Consider the following 16,360-nt stretch of genomic DNA (forward strand, 5'->3'; position numbering starts at 1 on the left):
TTTTTATGGGCAAACTTCTTCAGCAACAAAGCAGTTTATAATACATATCAATTAGGAACATAGTAATTGAGAAATTCATGAATTGGCATTAATGTCACTCATATAGAGTTTGGTTAAATTAGAAAAAAAAAAAAAATCGGTCTAGCATTTTAATCCCAGGGTATTCCTGTCACATGGCTAAATATGTATATAAAAGGTGAGAAATTACATGCTTTGTAACCATTTTTTTAAAAATAAAAAGTTGCATAAGTGTGTTGTAACAAGAAAAGGAATGATTTTTATCATTTAGATATCAATTTTAATAAAATAATATTTGACAGTGCTTAATTTCTTTTAGGTTCAGCAATTTCAGTAAAAAATTTACTCTACATGACAACCCGAAACTTTAGTACAAGCTCAGTCAATATGAATTTGGGTTGGTGGAGGCACAAGTAAGTACCTGTTGTTATTGGCTTATCAGTGAAGAATTTTTTGATTTACACACGAATTACTATACATTAATAACACATCCATGAAGTATATCTGCTGAACTGGATCTGGTTTGTGCTGTTATGTTTTTTTTTGCTTTAGGGGTTGTAAACTTCTTTGAAGCTGGAACTCCCCTGCAATTTCTTTTGCATGCAATATAAAATGATTTTGTAATAACTCAGAAGAAAGTGGAAGAGAAATTGTTGAAGTTAAACATAAGAAAGGCACCTTGGGTGGATGGGATCTATCTAATTATATTAAGGGACGCAGCAAAGGAAGTAAGCAGACCCTTAGCATATTCTCCTCATGGACTAGAGATGTGTGAATGTATCCCAATTCACAAAAGGGGATCAGAAGGAGACATGGGTAATTACAGACTTGTTAGTTTAACTTCTGTTCCAGGGAATATAATAGAGTCACTGGTTAAAGAAGTAATTCAGGATCATCTAGACAAGACTACAATTATAGTTCTGACACAGCATGTGTTTGTTAAGGAAAATATTCTCTGACCAATTTGATTGGATACTATGATGGGGTCGCAAAGGAACTAGATGCAAAAAATAATTTTGATATCATATACTCAGATTTCAGGAATGCTTTTGATACTGTTGCACATAAAAGACTGCTGTACAAATTGGAACAGTGTGGCATTAAGGGAAAGTTGCTGCTGTGGATAAAGGGATGGTTGAGTGGGAAAAGACAGAGAGAGTGATAAGCATTGGATACTGCTCTTCGTGGACTAATGTTATTACTGGAGTCTCCAAGTTTTCGGTGTTGAGCCCATTGTTGTTTTCTATATTTATCAGTGATATTAATGAAGGTACTTGTACATCAGGCTTAATGTTGAAGTTTCCAGATGATACAAAGGTTGGCTGGGTAATGACAATATGCTACTGCAACAGGAACTAGAAAAGTTAGGCAAATAGGCTGAGAAGTAGCAACTGAAGTTTAACATCGACAAATACAAAGTATTGCATATGGGTAGCAGTAACCCCAGAGTAACATACCAACTATGTGGTAATAAACTTAGGGTAGTGGAGAATGAAAAAGATTTCTGGGTAATTGTGCAGTCAGATATGAAGTTCTCTGAGCAGTGCAGACAGGCTGTCAGGACAATTCATGGGGTTTTGTCAGTGATATATGGGAATTTTGCTAGCAGGGAAAAGTAGGTGTTATCCCTTTGTATAAGGCCATGGTTAGGCCACATCTTGAGTACTGTATAAAGGTCTGGAAGCTGCATTTTAGGAATGGTACAGAGCTGCTGGAATGAGTACAGAGAAGGGCAATGAGAATGGTAAGGGAAACAAAGGAATGCCCTTACCATGAAAGGCTTCACTTCTGCAAACTGCAACATCTGGAGGCTAGACACCTGTGAGGTAATCTGATTGAGGTGTTTAAGGCTTTGAATTTGAATGGTTTGAGCAAGCTCAATGCTGATGGGATCCTTCCTCTTGCTCAGATTATGCACTTGAGAGAACATAAATTAAAATTGATCAAGAATGGTTGCATAATAGATGTGCTAAAGTTGCCTTTTAGATAGCGGTTGGTTCATAGTTGGAACAAACTTCCACCTGTTATTGTGGAAGTTGATAGTTTAAATAAAATTAAGGCAGAAGCTTTCTTCCTTGTATCATTTGCCACTACTAATGCAAATAGAATCGGTACAATTTATAGACATGATGTATTAACATCTCATGGCCCTACTTGCCTTAATTCATAATCTAAGCAACCCAACATATCTTTTTAAAATCATTTTTTACAGTTGAGGTATAGCTCAGGATATATAACATCTGAAAATTTTGATTTTCTGAAATGGTTCACACCCCAACAGTTTCAAATAAATGATCTTCTACTGTTATAAATAGTTCCTCTGCAAAGGTTGTTATTTCTTTTGGCAAATTAATCACAGTACAGTTTTTCATACTTTTATTTGGGAAGGGAAAGTATTAGCCATATAGTGCATGGAAGCCACAGGCGTTTGCTGTGCTTAATATTTTAATTTTTATCACTTTAGGACTTAAATATATGAAAATCATAATATTTCACCTTGTCTTGTTATTATAGACAGAGGATTATAAGTAAAACATTGGTTCAATGATCCTATTATTTTTAACATATTAAAATATTGTTTTAATATAAGCTCATATAAACATACAGTTTTAACTTAAGGTCTTATTAAAAGATTACAACATATGGTTCAAACCATATAGTTTAATAATCTAGTCCTTAAAAATGAATAATGTTGTATTTTTTTTGAAAAGTTAGTAAATGTCAGCAGTTTAAAATTTAAATCTTTTATTGTTGACATTCAAGATTCTGTGTAAGATGAAAATTAAAATTCCATTCATGTTTCATAATGTTTTTAACATTCTTAACCAAGTGTCAGCAATCTATATTACTTTTCTCCTCTCCCTCCCAGGATGCATCCAGGTTATGAAGAGATACTACCTCTAGCTGGCTCCATTTTCATTGGGTAGTGCTTATTTTGTTATAATGAAGAATTCACATTTTATGAATTTACTAGTGAAAGTGATACATTCAGAGATGCTTTTGATGTCCTTGATCTGATCAAATTTACAAATACCTTCCATATGCAAATTTTCTCTAATTTAAGGAGGATTGTTGTTGACATGATTGATTAGCTTGGTTGCACTATGAAGGAACTATTTCTCTGGTGAAATTAATAGAATTAAAGTTTCATATGAGGTTTACAAATCACTTACATTGCTTAAGATTCTCTTGGAAATATTTTGATATATCAGAGCTGAATGCAAAATTGGTAACATGATAGTTATTTACTTCACTTTTATTCATCACAGAAAAAAAATAATTATCTTAAGGAACAAAAATAAGAGGTGCCTGAAATATAATGCACAGTATGCATTACACCACAGCCCCTCAGATTTATGTGTGGCAGTGTTTAGGGATTACTGAAATGCTGTTTTTTTTTTTTTTTGTTCATCACGGTTTGTTCTTCTTGAAAAAATAGTTTGCTGAACAGAATTATTCTTTATATAATTTTTATTCTGTTTTATTTTACAAATTTCACACCCTTTGAAAGCACTATGTGCAGAGCAGATAGATAGTCACAGCATTTATTGTGCACTTTCATGTTTTCAAGAATTATACTCATTTTACACTATACTTTACACAGTAGTGAAAAATATGAATGTGTATACAATAATTTTCTTATTTCAAAACCATTAAGGTTTTGAAATAAGAAAATATCATCAAATGCAAAAAAAAAAAAGCTTTTGTCACCTGTGAGAGCACTTAATTGTTAGTCTCCTTTTGTTCGTACCATTACTGTTCAGGTCTTCCTCTCCCTGTGAGATGATCTTAGTAATGTTCAGGCTTATTACTAGTAAAAGGTTGTTAACTGCTCATCATAATAGCTGGTATTTTAAATGTAATATCTGCTGATGGAGTTAAATGACTAGATAAATTTTGGAGAAAGATATTGAATGTTGTCATAAGTACCAATTTGAAACAAGCCATTTATGCTAATTATTTGGATTGTATTTTGGTATATTCAATATACAATTTAATTTGGATTTCTAAAAAAAATTCCAGTTCGTTATAATTACATAATCTGAAACATATGTTTAAATATACAGGCATGGTTTACCAAAACATCACAATCAGAGTGGACCACTGGCTGATTTACCTGACTTCTCTTATGCTGGTAAGTTGCCTTTTTCTGATGTGAACAAATTTTTTTATAAAATTTTATACAAATTGCACTGCATGATTCTGAATTGTATTAGCAACATGAATTGCTAAAAACTGTTATCATTTAATGCAGTGGTGTCCAACCTTTACCTGCAAAGGGTCCATATTCAAAGATATATTTGTTTCACAATCCGCACAGAGTGATTCGAAAAAAATTAGTGTTACATTTTCCCTATCTTGTTACATGTAAAAGGAAGTTTCTATTTAATGTTATTTTTTTATTTTTTATTTTCAGGCTATATAAAAAAAAAGCAAATTTCCAACACTTTTATGTGAAGCAAATCTACGTCAGTGATTTTTTTTTTTTTTTTATATTTCATTAAAATTATAAAAATGACTTACTTTTGTTTTTTAAAAAAAAATACTTTTTTTTTTTTTTTTTTTTTTTGGCTGATGCTACACGAGCTTGCTTTCTTGCATCATATGCCTCTACTAATGCTAATGTAAAATTACATCTTTGTATTCAGCTTCAATTTCTGAAAGAAACTGTTGAAACATTCGGCGACTAAAGCCATATGATCTTATAAAATTGGCGGTTGAAATAACCACATTCATAACGTGTTGGAGATCTAATGCTTTCCCACAGAGAACTTCTTGATGCACAATGCAGTGAATTCCAATTGGAGGTTCAGCTCTGATATCTATCATTTTCTTGGTTATTCTGCCCATAAGCCCAATGTTTTTATCAGTCATATTTTTTGCACCTTCAGTTGTGACTCCTGCCCGGTTTTTAATATTTAATCTTAACTTTTCAATAAATTGCCAAAAATTTCCAAAAGATTTTCACCTGTAGTTGTTCCATGCATGCTCTATAGATCAACGAACTCATCAACTGGTACAAAATTATCATTAATTCCACGTATGAAGGTAAGGAGTTGGGCTGTGTCATTTACATTAGTACTGTCATCCAGTGCCACAAAAACAAAACAAATATTTTATTTATGTTCAAACAAATTTTATTTATGTTCAAACAAATTTTATTAGTTGTTCAAACAAATTCTCTCTGATACCTTCTACTCTTCGCATAATTGTTTGTCGAGATAAACTACTGTCTTGTATCGTTTTTTGTTCCTCTGGACAAATTTCTTCCACAACTTTTAACAAATTTTTAATACTTTCAAAAGCGATGAAATTTGATACACGATAACTGGCACTTAACAATGGATAAATTTTTTGACTGATATGTTTTCAACGTGTTTTGTTGTTTTTCTTAATTCGTTTTGTAACTGAACAATTTTATTTTCGCAACACTCCTTTATATTGATCATAAGATTTGTGCTTGGAATCATAGTGTTGTTTTAAATTATATTCTTTAAAAACTGACACACTCTCCTTATACACCAAACACACTGCTTTTTCGTCATACTCAAGAAGAAATAGTCTTCAATCCACCTTTGATTAAAAACTGGACACTCCACATTGTCTTTCTCTTTTCAGAATATTTTTAAGGACGATTTTTTAATTCAATACAAATTAATAATAATTCAGTACAATGAACAAGTTATATCAAAATAATAGAATTTCAAAACGTAGAAAGATTGCTTAAAAAAAATTTATTAAATACGTAACTATTTAACGTACTCATGGCTGCACTGGACTACATGTACACATTTGATACAGTCAAGATCAACACTTGCATACGTGTACATGCAGCGGCACTGCTCTAAAATGCTGTTTTAGTCCCCTTTCCGCACTGGCTGTATAAAAATTATTCACGGGCTGAATATGGCCCGTGGGCTGTAGGTTGGACACTACTTATTTAATGAAATGCTTATTGATCTAAAATTATCTTTTAATCTTTGTTAAATATTATTAAGAATGTTTCTAATATTAATAATTATATATCACCCAAGTAGTAGATTATTCTATCAGAAATAATGAATAATTCATGAAGAATGACTGTAGTAGTCTGACCTATTTCCACATAAGGTGCCTACATAGCTGAGTATTCAATCGCGAGAGCGCAGTAATGCACACAGGGTTGAGCGGACTGTGGTTGAAACCTGCATGACTGCTAAATATGGTTAAGATTGTATTAATTGTCCCAATAATTAAATTATAAACTCCTCTGACCTAGTGATCATGCAGGAGTGTAAACAAGAATGATAATAATAATCTTGTCACTCTCATCTACATTGTATTACCAAGCATTTTTCCTGCTTCATTAAATAAGCCACTTGGCTTCACTGAGTTTCACTTGTAAATTTAGTCAAGTATGATTGGCACAAATGACTTTAAGAATAAGAGATCTGAATATTTACCGTATTTTCCGGCTTATAAGATGCGGTTTTTTTCGCGAAGAAATACTCAGAAAATCACCCTGCGTCTTTATATGGTCAATGTCAGATTAGGCCTAAAGACTACTGGCAATGCATTTTCGATGATGCAGTGCCGGTAAACTGAGTTCTGAAAACTTCCCTTTGAAATTCACACCAATTTTACTTAAGATTTATCTATTGAAATATATTTTTAACAATGATCAGTGGTTACAATCTATGGCAACAATACATACCAGTAATCTTTTTTTCGTGGAAAATTTGTTGAAATCTGTGTGATATGAATCTCACAATCAGACGTAAGTAAAAACTTGTTTCATTTGCCCATGTGTTTGCTTCTTCTATAATATGATCTCGCTCTTTTATGGTATGGCGGGCTAATTAGACTGGATCGGGATTTTTCAATTCCAACCGTCTTTTACGAAGAGAAAGTGATGCCTGTATTTATCTTAGGGTGAGTAAGAATTTCTGTTACGTTACTTCTATCAGCTTTTTTCAGAAACAAACGTTTCATTATTGGTTGAACATTTACCCAAGCGTATACCATTATTTTGAGAAAAATATATTACCGTATTTAATTTTATTATTATTATTTTCTCCAAAATATTATTTTGGAGAAATATTTATTTTTTTATTTTTTTTCCCAAAATATGTGGCCAAAACTAGGGTGCGTCTTGTATGCCTGTGCGTCTTATAAGCCGGAAAGTACGGTACTTAACAAGTACATGTCAATGTTGTAAAAAAGTCGTGAGTTACGGTTAAATTTTAAAGTGTCTGCAATTGTGTCCAGACAAAAGGAGGAAGTATATGATGAGAGCCCTGTCAATTAATTCGGCCCTGGAGAGATGTGCAAGGCTCACAGGAGAGACTGCTTCTACAGGGATGGGATACACTTAAATAGAAAGGGTGCAAGAATATTTGCTGACGTGCTATCAAGATAGTGTTACATGGGATGGAAAACTGCTAGCTTAAGGGGGGAGGATTCACAGATTAAAAGATTAGCAGGCAGAGGCGAAAGCAATTTTTGCACTGCTTCTATTGTAATGAGCGGCAGCCTAGAGAGTAAGTTGCTGGGGATTTCAAGAGTGGCTGGGAGTCATCATGGAACAAGTAAATACATGGGCTGTGTTAGGTTAACTAAGAGTAAGAACAGTTGCATGTATACTTGCATGTACACAAATGCTAGAAGTATAATAAATAAATTTGATGAATTTGAAGTGCTGAACAAGGCATCAAAGGCAGATATTGTTGGGATATCAGGGGAATGGCGTCACACAGATATAAGCAGTGCAGAGTTTGAATTTGGGGAGTACAATGTGTACAGAAAGGATAGACAGAGTAGGAAGGGAGGAGGAATTATGCTGTTAGTTAAGAAACACAAAATCTAAGGAAGTACATCCAGTTGACATTGCAATGTTGAGTCTCTTTGGTGTGACATAAACACTGGGAAAGGGAAAATGAGAGTAGGAGTGTGTTATAGGCCTAATGACTGATGAGTACAACGAACAGTTGTGCAGAGAAATAGAGTTGGCCAGTAAATCAGAATGTCTTGTAATTTTAACTTTCCAGATATTGACTGGAACTTGTGGGTTGGTCACTTGCACACTAGCAAGACATTTGTGGATTTATTGGAGGATTGTTTTCTACAGCAACATGTTCAAGGGCAACCAGAGGGAGGAATACTCTTTATCTGATTATTAGCAGTGATTAAGATACATTAAGAACTTGCAGATAAAGGAACCACTAGGTGACAGTGTACTTATGTGAGATTTACTTAAAGATGTAACTACCATCGAGGGAAAAGGGAAGGGTTTGCTTTTGTAAAGGTGACTACAGTGGGATCAATTGATGATGATACCATTGGTGAATTCTAAATGGGAAGCCTTCAGGGACTTAATCTTGGAAGCTACTAGGCTTTTCATACCAACTAAGAAATACTGTTCAAGGTTCAGGTCTAAATGGATGAATTAATGAGGCTTGTGGCAGAGAAGAAAAATGCATGGGATGCATATAAATTATCAGGCGACACAGAAGCCTCCGATAGATATAAGCTTGTCTGTAATCAAGTTACAAAGGAGGTTAGGCAGGCAAATGCAAATTACGAGAAATCTTTGGCAAAGGATGCAAAGAAAAACAGCAAAGAGTTCTTTACTTATGTAAACTTTAGAAGGAAGGGGATGAATCAGATTGGTCCACTTAACATAGATGGTTCGACTATTGATGATCATGCTCAGGTAGCTGATAAACTGAATGAGTATTTTGCCTCTACATTCACACATGAGGAGTTATTCAATGAGGGGAGTGTGAGAAGTTTATCAAACTGACAGGGATCTAAGTGATTTTGTAATAAATGAGAGTAAAGTGGAGGGGAGATTGTTGAATTTAAACATAAAAAGGCACCTGGGGTGGATGGAATTCATCCAGTTATGTTGAAGGAGGCAGCGAGGGAAGTTAGCAAACCCTTAGCCATAATTATGGGAGCATTAGATACAGGGGAGTCCTCATTGACTGGAGATGTGCAAATGTATCCCCAAATCACAAAGGGGATTCAAAGGGTGACAAATAATTATAGACCTGTTAGTTTAACTTCTGTTCCTGGGAAAATAATTGAGTCACTGGTTAAAGAGGTAATACAGGATCACCTAGACAAGACTGCAGTAATAGTTCAGACACAGCATGGGTTTGTTAAGGGGAAGTCTTGTCTGACCAATTTGATTGGATACTACGATGTGGTCACAAAGGAGCTGGAGGCAAAAAATAATTTTGATACCATATACTTGGATTGCCTCCGTAGCCGAGTGGGCAAGAGCGGGAGTGCAGTAGCACACGCTCTTTGAGTAGACCGGGGTTCAAGCCCCTGACTGCTGAATACGGTCGATCTGCCAACCCGCACTGGACCAGCGTGGCAGATTATGGTCCATTTCCCTCAGCATGAATTGTTGAGGAGGCTTCCATCCTGCAGTGGTTGATAATGGCTGTACTTTACTTTACTTTACTTTTACTTGGATTTCAGAAAGCTTTTGATACTGTTGCACGTGGAAGACTGCTGTACAAATTGGAATGGCATGGCATTAAGGGCAAGTTGCTGCAATGGAAAAAGGGATGGTTGAGTGGAGACGGCATAGAATGATAATAAATGGACAATTCTCTATGTGGACTAATGTTATTAGTGGAGTTCCCCAGGGTGCTGGGCCCATTGTTGTTTTGTGTATTTATCAATGATATCGATGAAGGTATATCAGTCTTAATGTCCAAGTTTGTAGATGATACAAAGGTTGGCAGCATTGTGAAAGACACTAAAGACAGTATGCTACTGCAATGGGATCTACAAAAGTTAGGCAGGTGGGTTTAGAAGTGGCAACTGAACATTGACAAATGCAAAATACTGCATATGGGTAGCAGTAATCCAAGAGAAACATATCAACTGTGTGGTAGTACACTCACGGAGTTGGAGAATGAAGAAGACCTGGTGGTAATTGTGCAGTCAGATATGAAGTTCTCTGAGCAGTGCAGACAGGCTGCTAGAGCAGGTCATCGAGTTTTGTCAATGATAAATAGGAATTTTGCTAGCAGAGACAAGGAGGTGATTATCCCTTTGTATAATGCAATGGTCAGGCCACACCTTGAGTACTGGGTTCAGGTCTGGAGGCCTCATTTTCAGAAGGATGTTGAGTTGCTAGAACGAGTACAGAGAAGGGCAACAAGATTGGTGAGAGGAACAAAGGGATGCACTTACGAAGAAAGGCTTTAAGTTGTGCAAGTTGTAGCATCTGGAGGCACAACGGCAGCTATAGGCCATTATGCGCCACCTGTGAGGTGATCTGATTGAGGTGTATAAGGCCTTGAATGGTTTGAGCAGCTCCAGTGCTGACGGGATACTTCTGCTTGCTCAGACTAAGAACCTGAGGTGGACATAGATTCTAATTGAGGAAAGACAGTTGTAGAATAGATGTGCGGAAGTTTGCCTTTAGCCAGCGGGTAGTTGATTGCTGGAACAGAGTTCCATCTGTTGTTGTGGAAGTTGATCGCTTAAATAAATTTGAGGCTGAACTAGACAAACATTTGGAGTGGCTGGATGGATGAAATGGGAAGTTTTTTATTTTTTCACTGATGCTGTATAAGCTTGCTTTCTTGCATCATATGCCTGAGCTAATGCTAATGATTGCAAACTCTTTAAGTCAAGAGCAAACTCTTCAACATCATCTTCAATGTGTATCCACTCTTCTATATCATCAGCATTAAGTTTGTATAGAGGGTTTTCTTCCGTACATAATTTAACAGTTTCCATCAGTTCTTTCACTTCATATGCCTTCAGCTTTATGTGAAATCCTTCAAAATCTTCATTTCGATCAGATTGTAGATCTGCAAACATCATATTTGGCCATAACTTTCGCCAAACTCTTAAATGAGGCTTGACTTCATTCCATGCAGTCACGGGTGAACGTGTTGCATCTTTGATTGTAAACCTGCGTTGAAATTCTGAAGGATTGACATTCTTATTTATCATTTTCGTCATAAAATCGTTTTTATAGTGACATTTAAAGTTCCTAATGACCCCTTGATCCGTCGGTTGAAATAATGGTGTTACGTTTGGTGGCAAGTAACATGCAAAAATATTCCTGCAATCAGACACTAATTTTTATTCATGCGGGTGGGCCCTACAGTTGTTGAGAAGTTGCAGGCTTCTCCAATTTTCTCAAGTTCTGACAAACTGATGGAACAAAATCGTGAACAAACCAATCACGAAATATATCTTTGTCCATCCAAGCATTCTTTTGGGCTTTATAGGTAGCAGGCAAGTGCACAATTCTTTTAAAGGCCTGTGGGTGCTGAAATTTGGCAGTCACCAAAAGCTTAATTTTATGCCGACCTGAAGCATTAGCACACATAAGAACAGTTACTCTTTCCTTTATTAAGCTTAAACCCTGTTGCATTTCGTTTGTTTTTTCTCTTCACACCATGAAGTTTATCTATTTTAGGAGCCATTATTATGGGCTTGTAAATATGTATGCTAATGGTAAATGGAAAGAGTAGGACAAAAATTATAGCTTTGCCACGGTTTCATTGCTCGCTTCAAAATGGTGACCGTGAGCTTGCTTGTTGTCGATGGGCATCTGTGGCACTCACGCATGCGTGCACACACAAAAGTCCGCTAAATTTAAAAAAGTTTGCGAGTTTTCAAAAAGTCCGGATTCTCGGGTGGTCCAGATATCTGGCATCCTGATTTTCGGACTTTTACTGTATGTTACTCTATGATTACTATTACTCAAGTGCAAGCTTTCCTTTAATTTCCCAGTGTTTTTAGCTGACTTATTTTTTCTAGTTGTTGGGATAGCATACTCCTATTACTGTTATTAACCAGTTACCTTGACCACTTTTGTATCATCAGAAAAGTTAGACATTAAACATGAAATATTTACATCAATATCATTAATAAGTATTGGAAAGAGTAAAGGGCTCAGTCAGAAAGCCTGCATCAAATCTTGTAGAATACTACTTGTGACATTAGTCCAAAAGGAGCACTTTGTGTAAATTAGCATTTTGCTCCAATTTATACAACAGTCATTCATGTGAAATTATATCAGCTTTACAAAAATCTGTATGAATTATGTCATAATTTTTTTTGCACCAAGTCAACTTCGTAGTAGCTAATCAGATTAGTCAATCATTTGATAAAAAAAAAGTTCAACTGCATTATTGTTAATATCAATTGTAATCAAATAATATCACCAAGAAGGCAAATTAGATATTCATTAAAAACTGAAAGCACCATTATTGTTTCAGGTCTTACTGGACCCTTGTCAGTAGTGAATGGCCCCGATTGTGGCTTTATCAAAACTGTAAATAGATGTATTGTATATATAAAAAAAAGTAGTATAAAGAAAAACTCTTTAACAGAAAATGTAACAAGTTACATGAATATTAAGCCACTAGCAGTAGGATGATGGGTCCATTACAGCAGTTAATTAAAGGAATGGGAGTACATTTCCGTGTAAGTGTTGAAATGGTTTGATAAAAAAGAAAATGCTTTGCTACATTATATTTTACTGTCTTGTTGTTGCTCTGTTCCCTCCAGTGACAGTGAGAAGCTTAGGCTTTTGTTTTTCTCAATTCTTTCACTTTAGAAACTGCATCTTTACCCACAAGTCAATCTGTTTTATCAAACTTATCAAACTAGTTAAGATTTGTATAGAGTGAACAGGTGTTTGGAAGTAAAGTAATGCCAAGAGCAAAAGAGAAAACCCAGTTTTTTAGATACAGAAGAAGCAATATATGTGATGTGCTTATGCCGAGAGATTAGAAGTCAGGGTAATTCCAGATAGAAATATGTGACCTTGTCTAGAAATGTGAGTGTTTCCCAAAATAATTTTTGTTATTATTATTAGCCGTATGGTGCAAGAAAGCCTGAGGCTTATGCTGCAGTAGCAAAAAAAAAATTCTAAGTTACCCTGAGAAACAGAGAGAGAGAGAGAGAGAGAGAGAGAGAGAAGAGAAGAGAAGAATTATGATATTCAGCTCAGGACCCTGGGTGTGCCAAATCCATACTCACCAGATGTGAGCTCCTGGGGTTAAAGCATAAGAACAGAAGAATGCTTTTTGTTAGATACAAGACCGAACTTAGTTTTAGAAGGATTGAAATTAACTAAGTTATCTTTGCCCCATTTGAAGAATTACCTGAAGATCAGCATTTAAGAAATTGGTAGTGGATATTCAAGAAGTTGATTTTTTTGTGCAGGGCATGGTATTTCAAACTGGAAGTGGAATGCAATGTGCTGTCATCAGAAAAAATATGGATAGGATTTCTAGTTAATGGAAAAAGGTCATTAATATACAAGAGGAAAATAGTGGGAGAAAAACTGAACCTTGGAGAACTCAAACATTAGTGGTGATGTTTACCATCACAGTTGGCAATCCATAAGATAGAAGCTTGTGTAGAAGACCTTTATGCCAAACACGATCACAAGCCTTTGAATTGTCAAGAGTAACTGCTTTAATCAAACTTTTCCATTGAATTTGCCTATAGATGGGTACCATAGCCAGTATATCACTAGTGCATAACAAACACAATAATAATAAGAGAATAAAAAATAATATAAACAAAGAAATGTATAAAGAAAGATATAAAAAAAGTAGATAAGAAAAATAGACTAATTATGTGTTTCCCTCCTCATAGGTAACTGTCCAATTGACCTTTGATTTTCCCTAAGCTGTCAGCCTCAACTACCCTTGGAGGTAACTTCTTCCAGTAATCAACAAACCCACTGGTTAAAATAAAAATTCCCTGCAGTCCATTATAGGGAATTTTTTTTTTTTTTGTTTCAAGATTCCCTGCAATCTGTTCTAAACCTCTTTTCCTGTAATTTGAATTTATGGCCCCTAGTTCTGGATTCCTTTATAACAGTGTAAATTTTGCCTTTATTCATTTTAACTTGACCTCAATCAGGTTCTCTGTAAGGTTCTTGGTTGCCAAACTCTTTAACCCCCACCCCACACACAGTCTTTCCTTGTGTTGTCCTATGCCAGTCTCACTGTGGGTTTCCCATCTTTGGACCCTATTAAGAAGCTCAATGACTTTTTTTTAGGTGATGTTTCCATACTCAGACATGGTATTTGAGGTATGGCCTTACATTTGCATTATACAATAGGATTATAATCTCCCTATCTCTAGGTTATTGTTTGATAAATCATCAATGAGCCACCATGCGCTTTCCTGGCTACCTGTCTACACTGCTAAAAAAAACTTCATATCCACTTATAATGTAACTCCCAGATCCCTTTCTTCCTCTACTGTTTTTAATTCAATCCCCAACAAGTGTATAAGTTATTTTAGGGTTACTATTCCTCAAGTGTAAGACCATGCATTTAGCTGTATTAAAATAAAGCCTGGTGAAGTCATCCTGAAGGAGCACTGCTTGACACTGATATCATTAACCACTCCCAATTGTTATGTCATCTGCATATTTTTATGTTACACCATCTATCTGCTAATCGATGGCATTTATGAAAATCAGAAACAACACTGGTCCAAGAACTGATCCTTGGGAGACTCCAGTTCTGATATTATGCCAGTCTGAAGAATATCTATTAATCAGAGCTCTTTCTTCTATCCTGCAGCCACCTTGCAATCCATCTTATACAGTAGTCTCTCATGAGGGATTGAGTCAAAATGCTTTGCTAAAATCCAATAAACTGTGTTGAAATTATTCTCTACATTCAACTCATGAACGATTGTGTCAAAATAGTTAAATAGAGTTGAACACAACATGATTTTGTTAAGTTTTCCTTAACAAAATCATGTTGTGTGTCTTTCAGAATGCCATTTCTATCTAAATGGATTGCACTCTTAATCATTGGATTGTCCCTGGATTATACTCTTAATCATTGCTTCCAAGATTTTCCTAACCACTGAAGTCAGATTGACTGGTCTATAGTTACCCACTTTGCTCATAGAACCTTTATGTATTTTGGCGATATATTGGCACTTCTCCTGTCCAAAGGAATCTCTCTCAAATCTAATGATGCCCTCATAATTAACTTAAATAGTTCAGTACACTCTGCCTACTTCCCTCAAAATTACTGGGTATATGCTGTCAACTCTAGGAACCATTCTTGTCTCTAAGCTTAATTTTTTTAATAAACAGGGATCTATAATTTCAAAATTGCTAATTTTACATATCTCTGCCTCATTCATGGAGCCTTGCCTCATCATGATCAGTTGTCAGTAAAGATTGATGTGAAGTACCTATTCAGTTCATTGGTAACATTTGCTGGGTTTCCCAAATCCATTACAAAATTTGCTGATGTGATTCATTTCCTTCTTTGTATTCACATACATGAGAAACTTCTTGTTCCTGTTTATTACTCTCTTAGCCAGTAATTTATCACACTCCAGCACCCTAACATTTTCTGTGGTACTATTACATATCAGCTTGTAGCTGTTGTGGGCTTCAGAACGTTTCAACATTCTGTAACTTTCCCAAGCCACGTTTTTTTCTGCTCTGTTAGACTGGCTAACTCTATATTCATTCATCTTAGCATCCTCCTCATGCTTTATTTTCTTACTATATATGCATTCGTGGCCTCTGTGATTCTTGCTTTAAAGGTATTCCATAATTCTAATGTATTCCTCCTCCATCTGAATTCTGCTTAGTTGATGTATGATGTATGCAATGTAGTGTCTTAAAAATGTCATAGGCTGTCATACCTTTAACAACTGCAACATCTTTCTTCATCTTCAAACTAACAACTGTATGATGACTTACTGCCAATGGTTTGAGTACTGTGAGCCGTATGATGTCATCTGATTCATGAGTAATGATCAGATTTAGAATATTCTTACTCCTGGTATTTTCTCTAACCTGCTTATACAAATAATAATCTAATAATGATAATAAAAATTTTATTCCCTGTGGCGAGTTCCTCTCCCTCTTACTCCAGTCAATTAAGGGCAGATTGAAATCACCCATAATAAGATGGTAATGCTTGCTTCTCCATTCCATCTACATGTAGAGACTCTCACCTTGCCCATCACAATCTTCTGGTCTGTAGATTATGCATTAGCATTAGCAAGGGCACATGATGCAAGAAAGCAAGCTTATATGGCATCAGCCAAAAAAAAAACCCTTATTTCACCCCATCCCCTTGCTCCAAATGTTTGTCAAGTTCTGCCTTGAATCTGTTTAAGCTATGAACTTCTACGACAGATGGAAGTTTGTTCCAACAATCAACCACCCGCTGGCTAAAGGCAAACTTTCGCACATCTCTCCTACAACCGTCTTTCCTCAGTTTGAATTTATGCCCTCTCAGGTGATTATTCTGAGCAAGAGGAAGAATCCCATCAGCATTGAGCATGCTCAAACCCTTCAAGGCTTTATACACCTCAG

General features: G+C 35.5%; 1 protein-coding gene across 1 annotated transcript in view; it reads left to right on the top strand.

Annotated features, from left to right (window-relative positions):
• mRpL52 (mitochondrial ribosomal protein L52) overlaps nucleotides 1-16,360 on the top strand; it is a 51,836-nt gene that overhangs the window by 12,962 nt on the left and 22,514 nt on the right. The window contains exons 2-3 of the mRNA XM_090368896.1: nucleotides 338-431; nucleotides 4,086-4,153. Of these exons, the coding sequence (XP_090225022.1) occupies nucleotides 338-431; nucleotides 4,086-4,153 (162 nt within the window). The remainder of the gene's footprint in view (nucleotides 1-337; nucleotides 432-4,085; nucleotides 4,154-16,360) is intronic.

Source organism: Mastigoproctus giganteus, chromosome 2, assembly GCF_048544385.1.
Source record: "Mastigoproctus giganteus isolate SK-2022 chromosome 2, ASM4854438v1, whole genome shotgun sequence".
NCBI lineage: Eukaryota > Metazoa > Arthropoda > Arachnida > Uropygi > Thelyphonidae > Mastigoproctus > Mastigoproctus giganteus.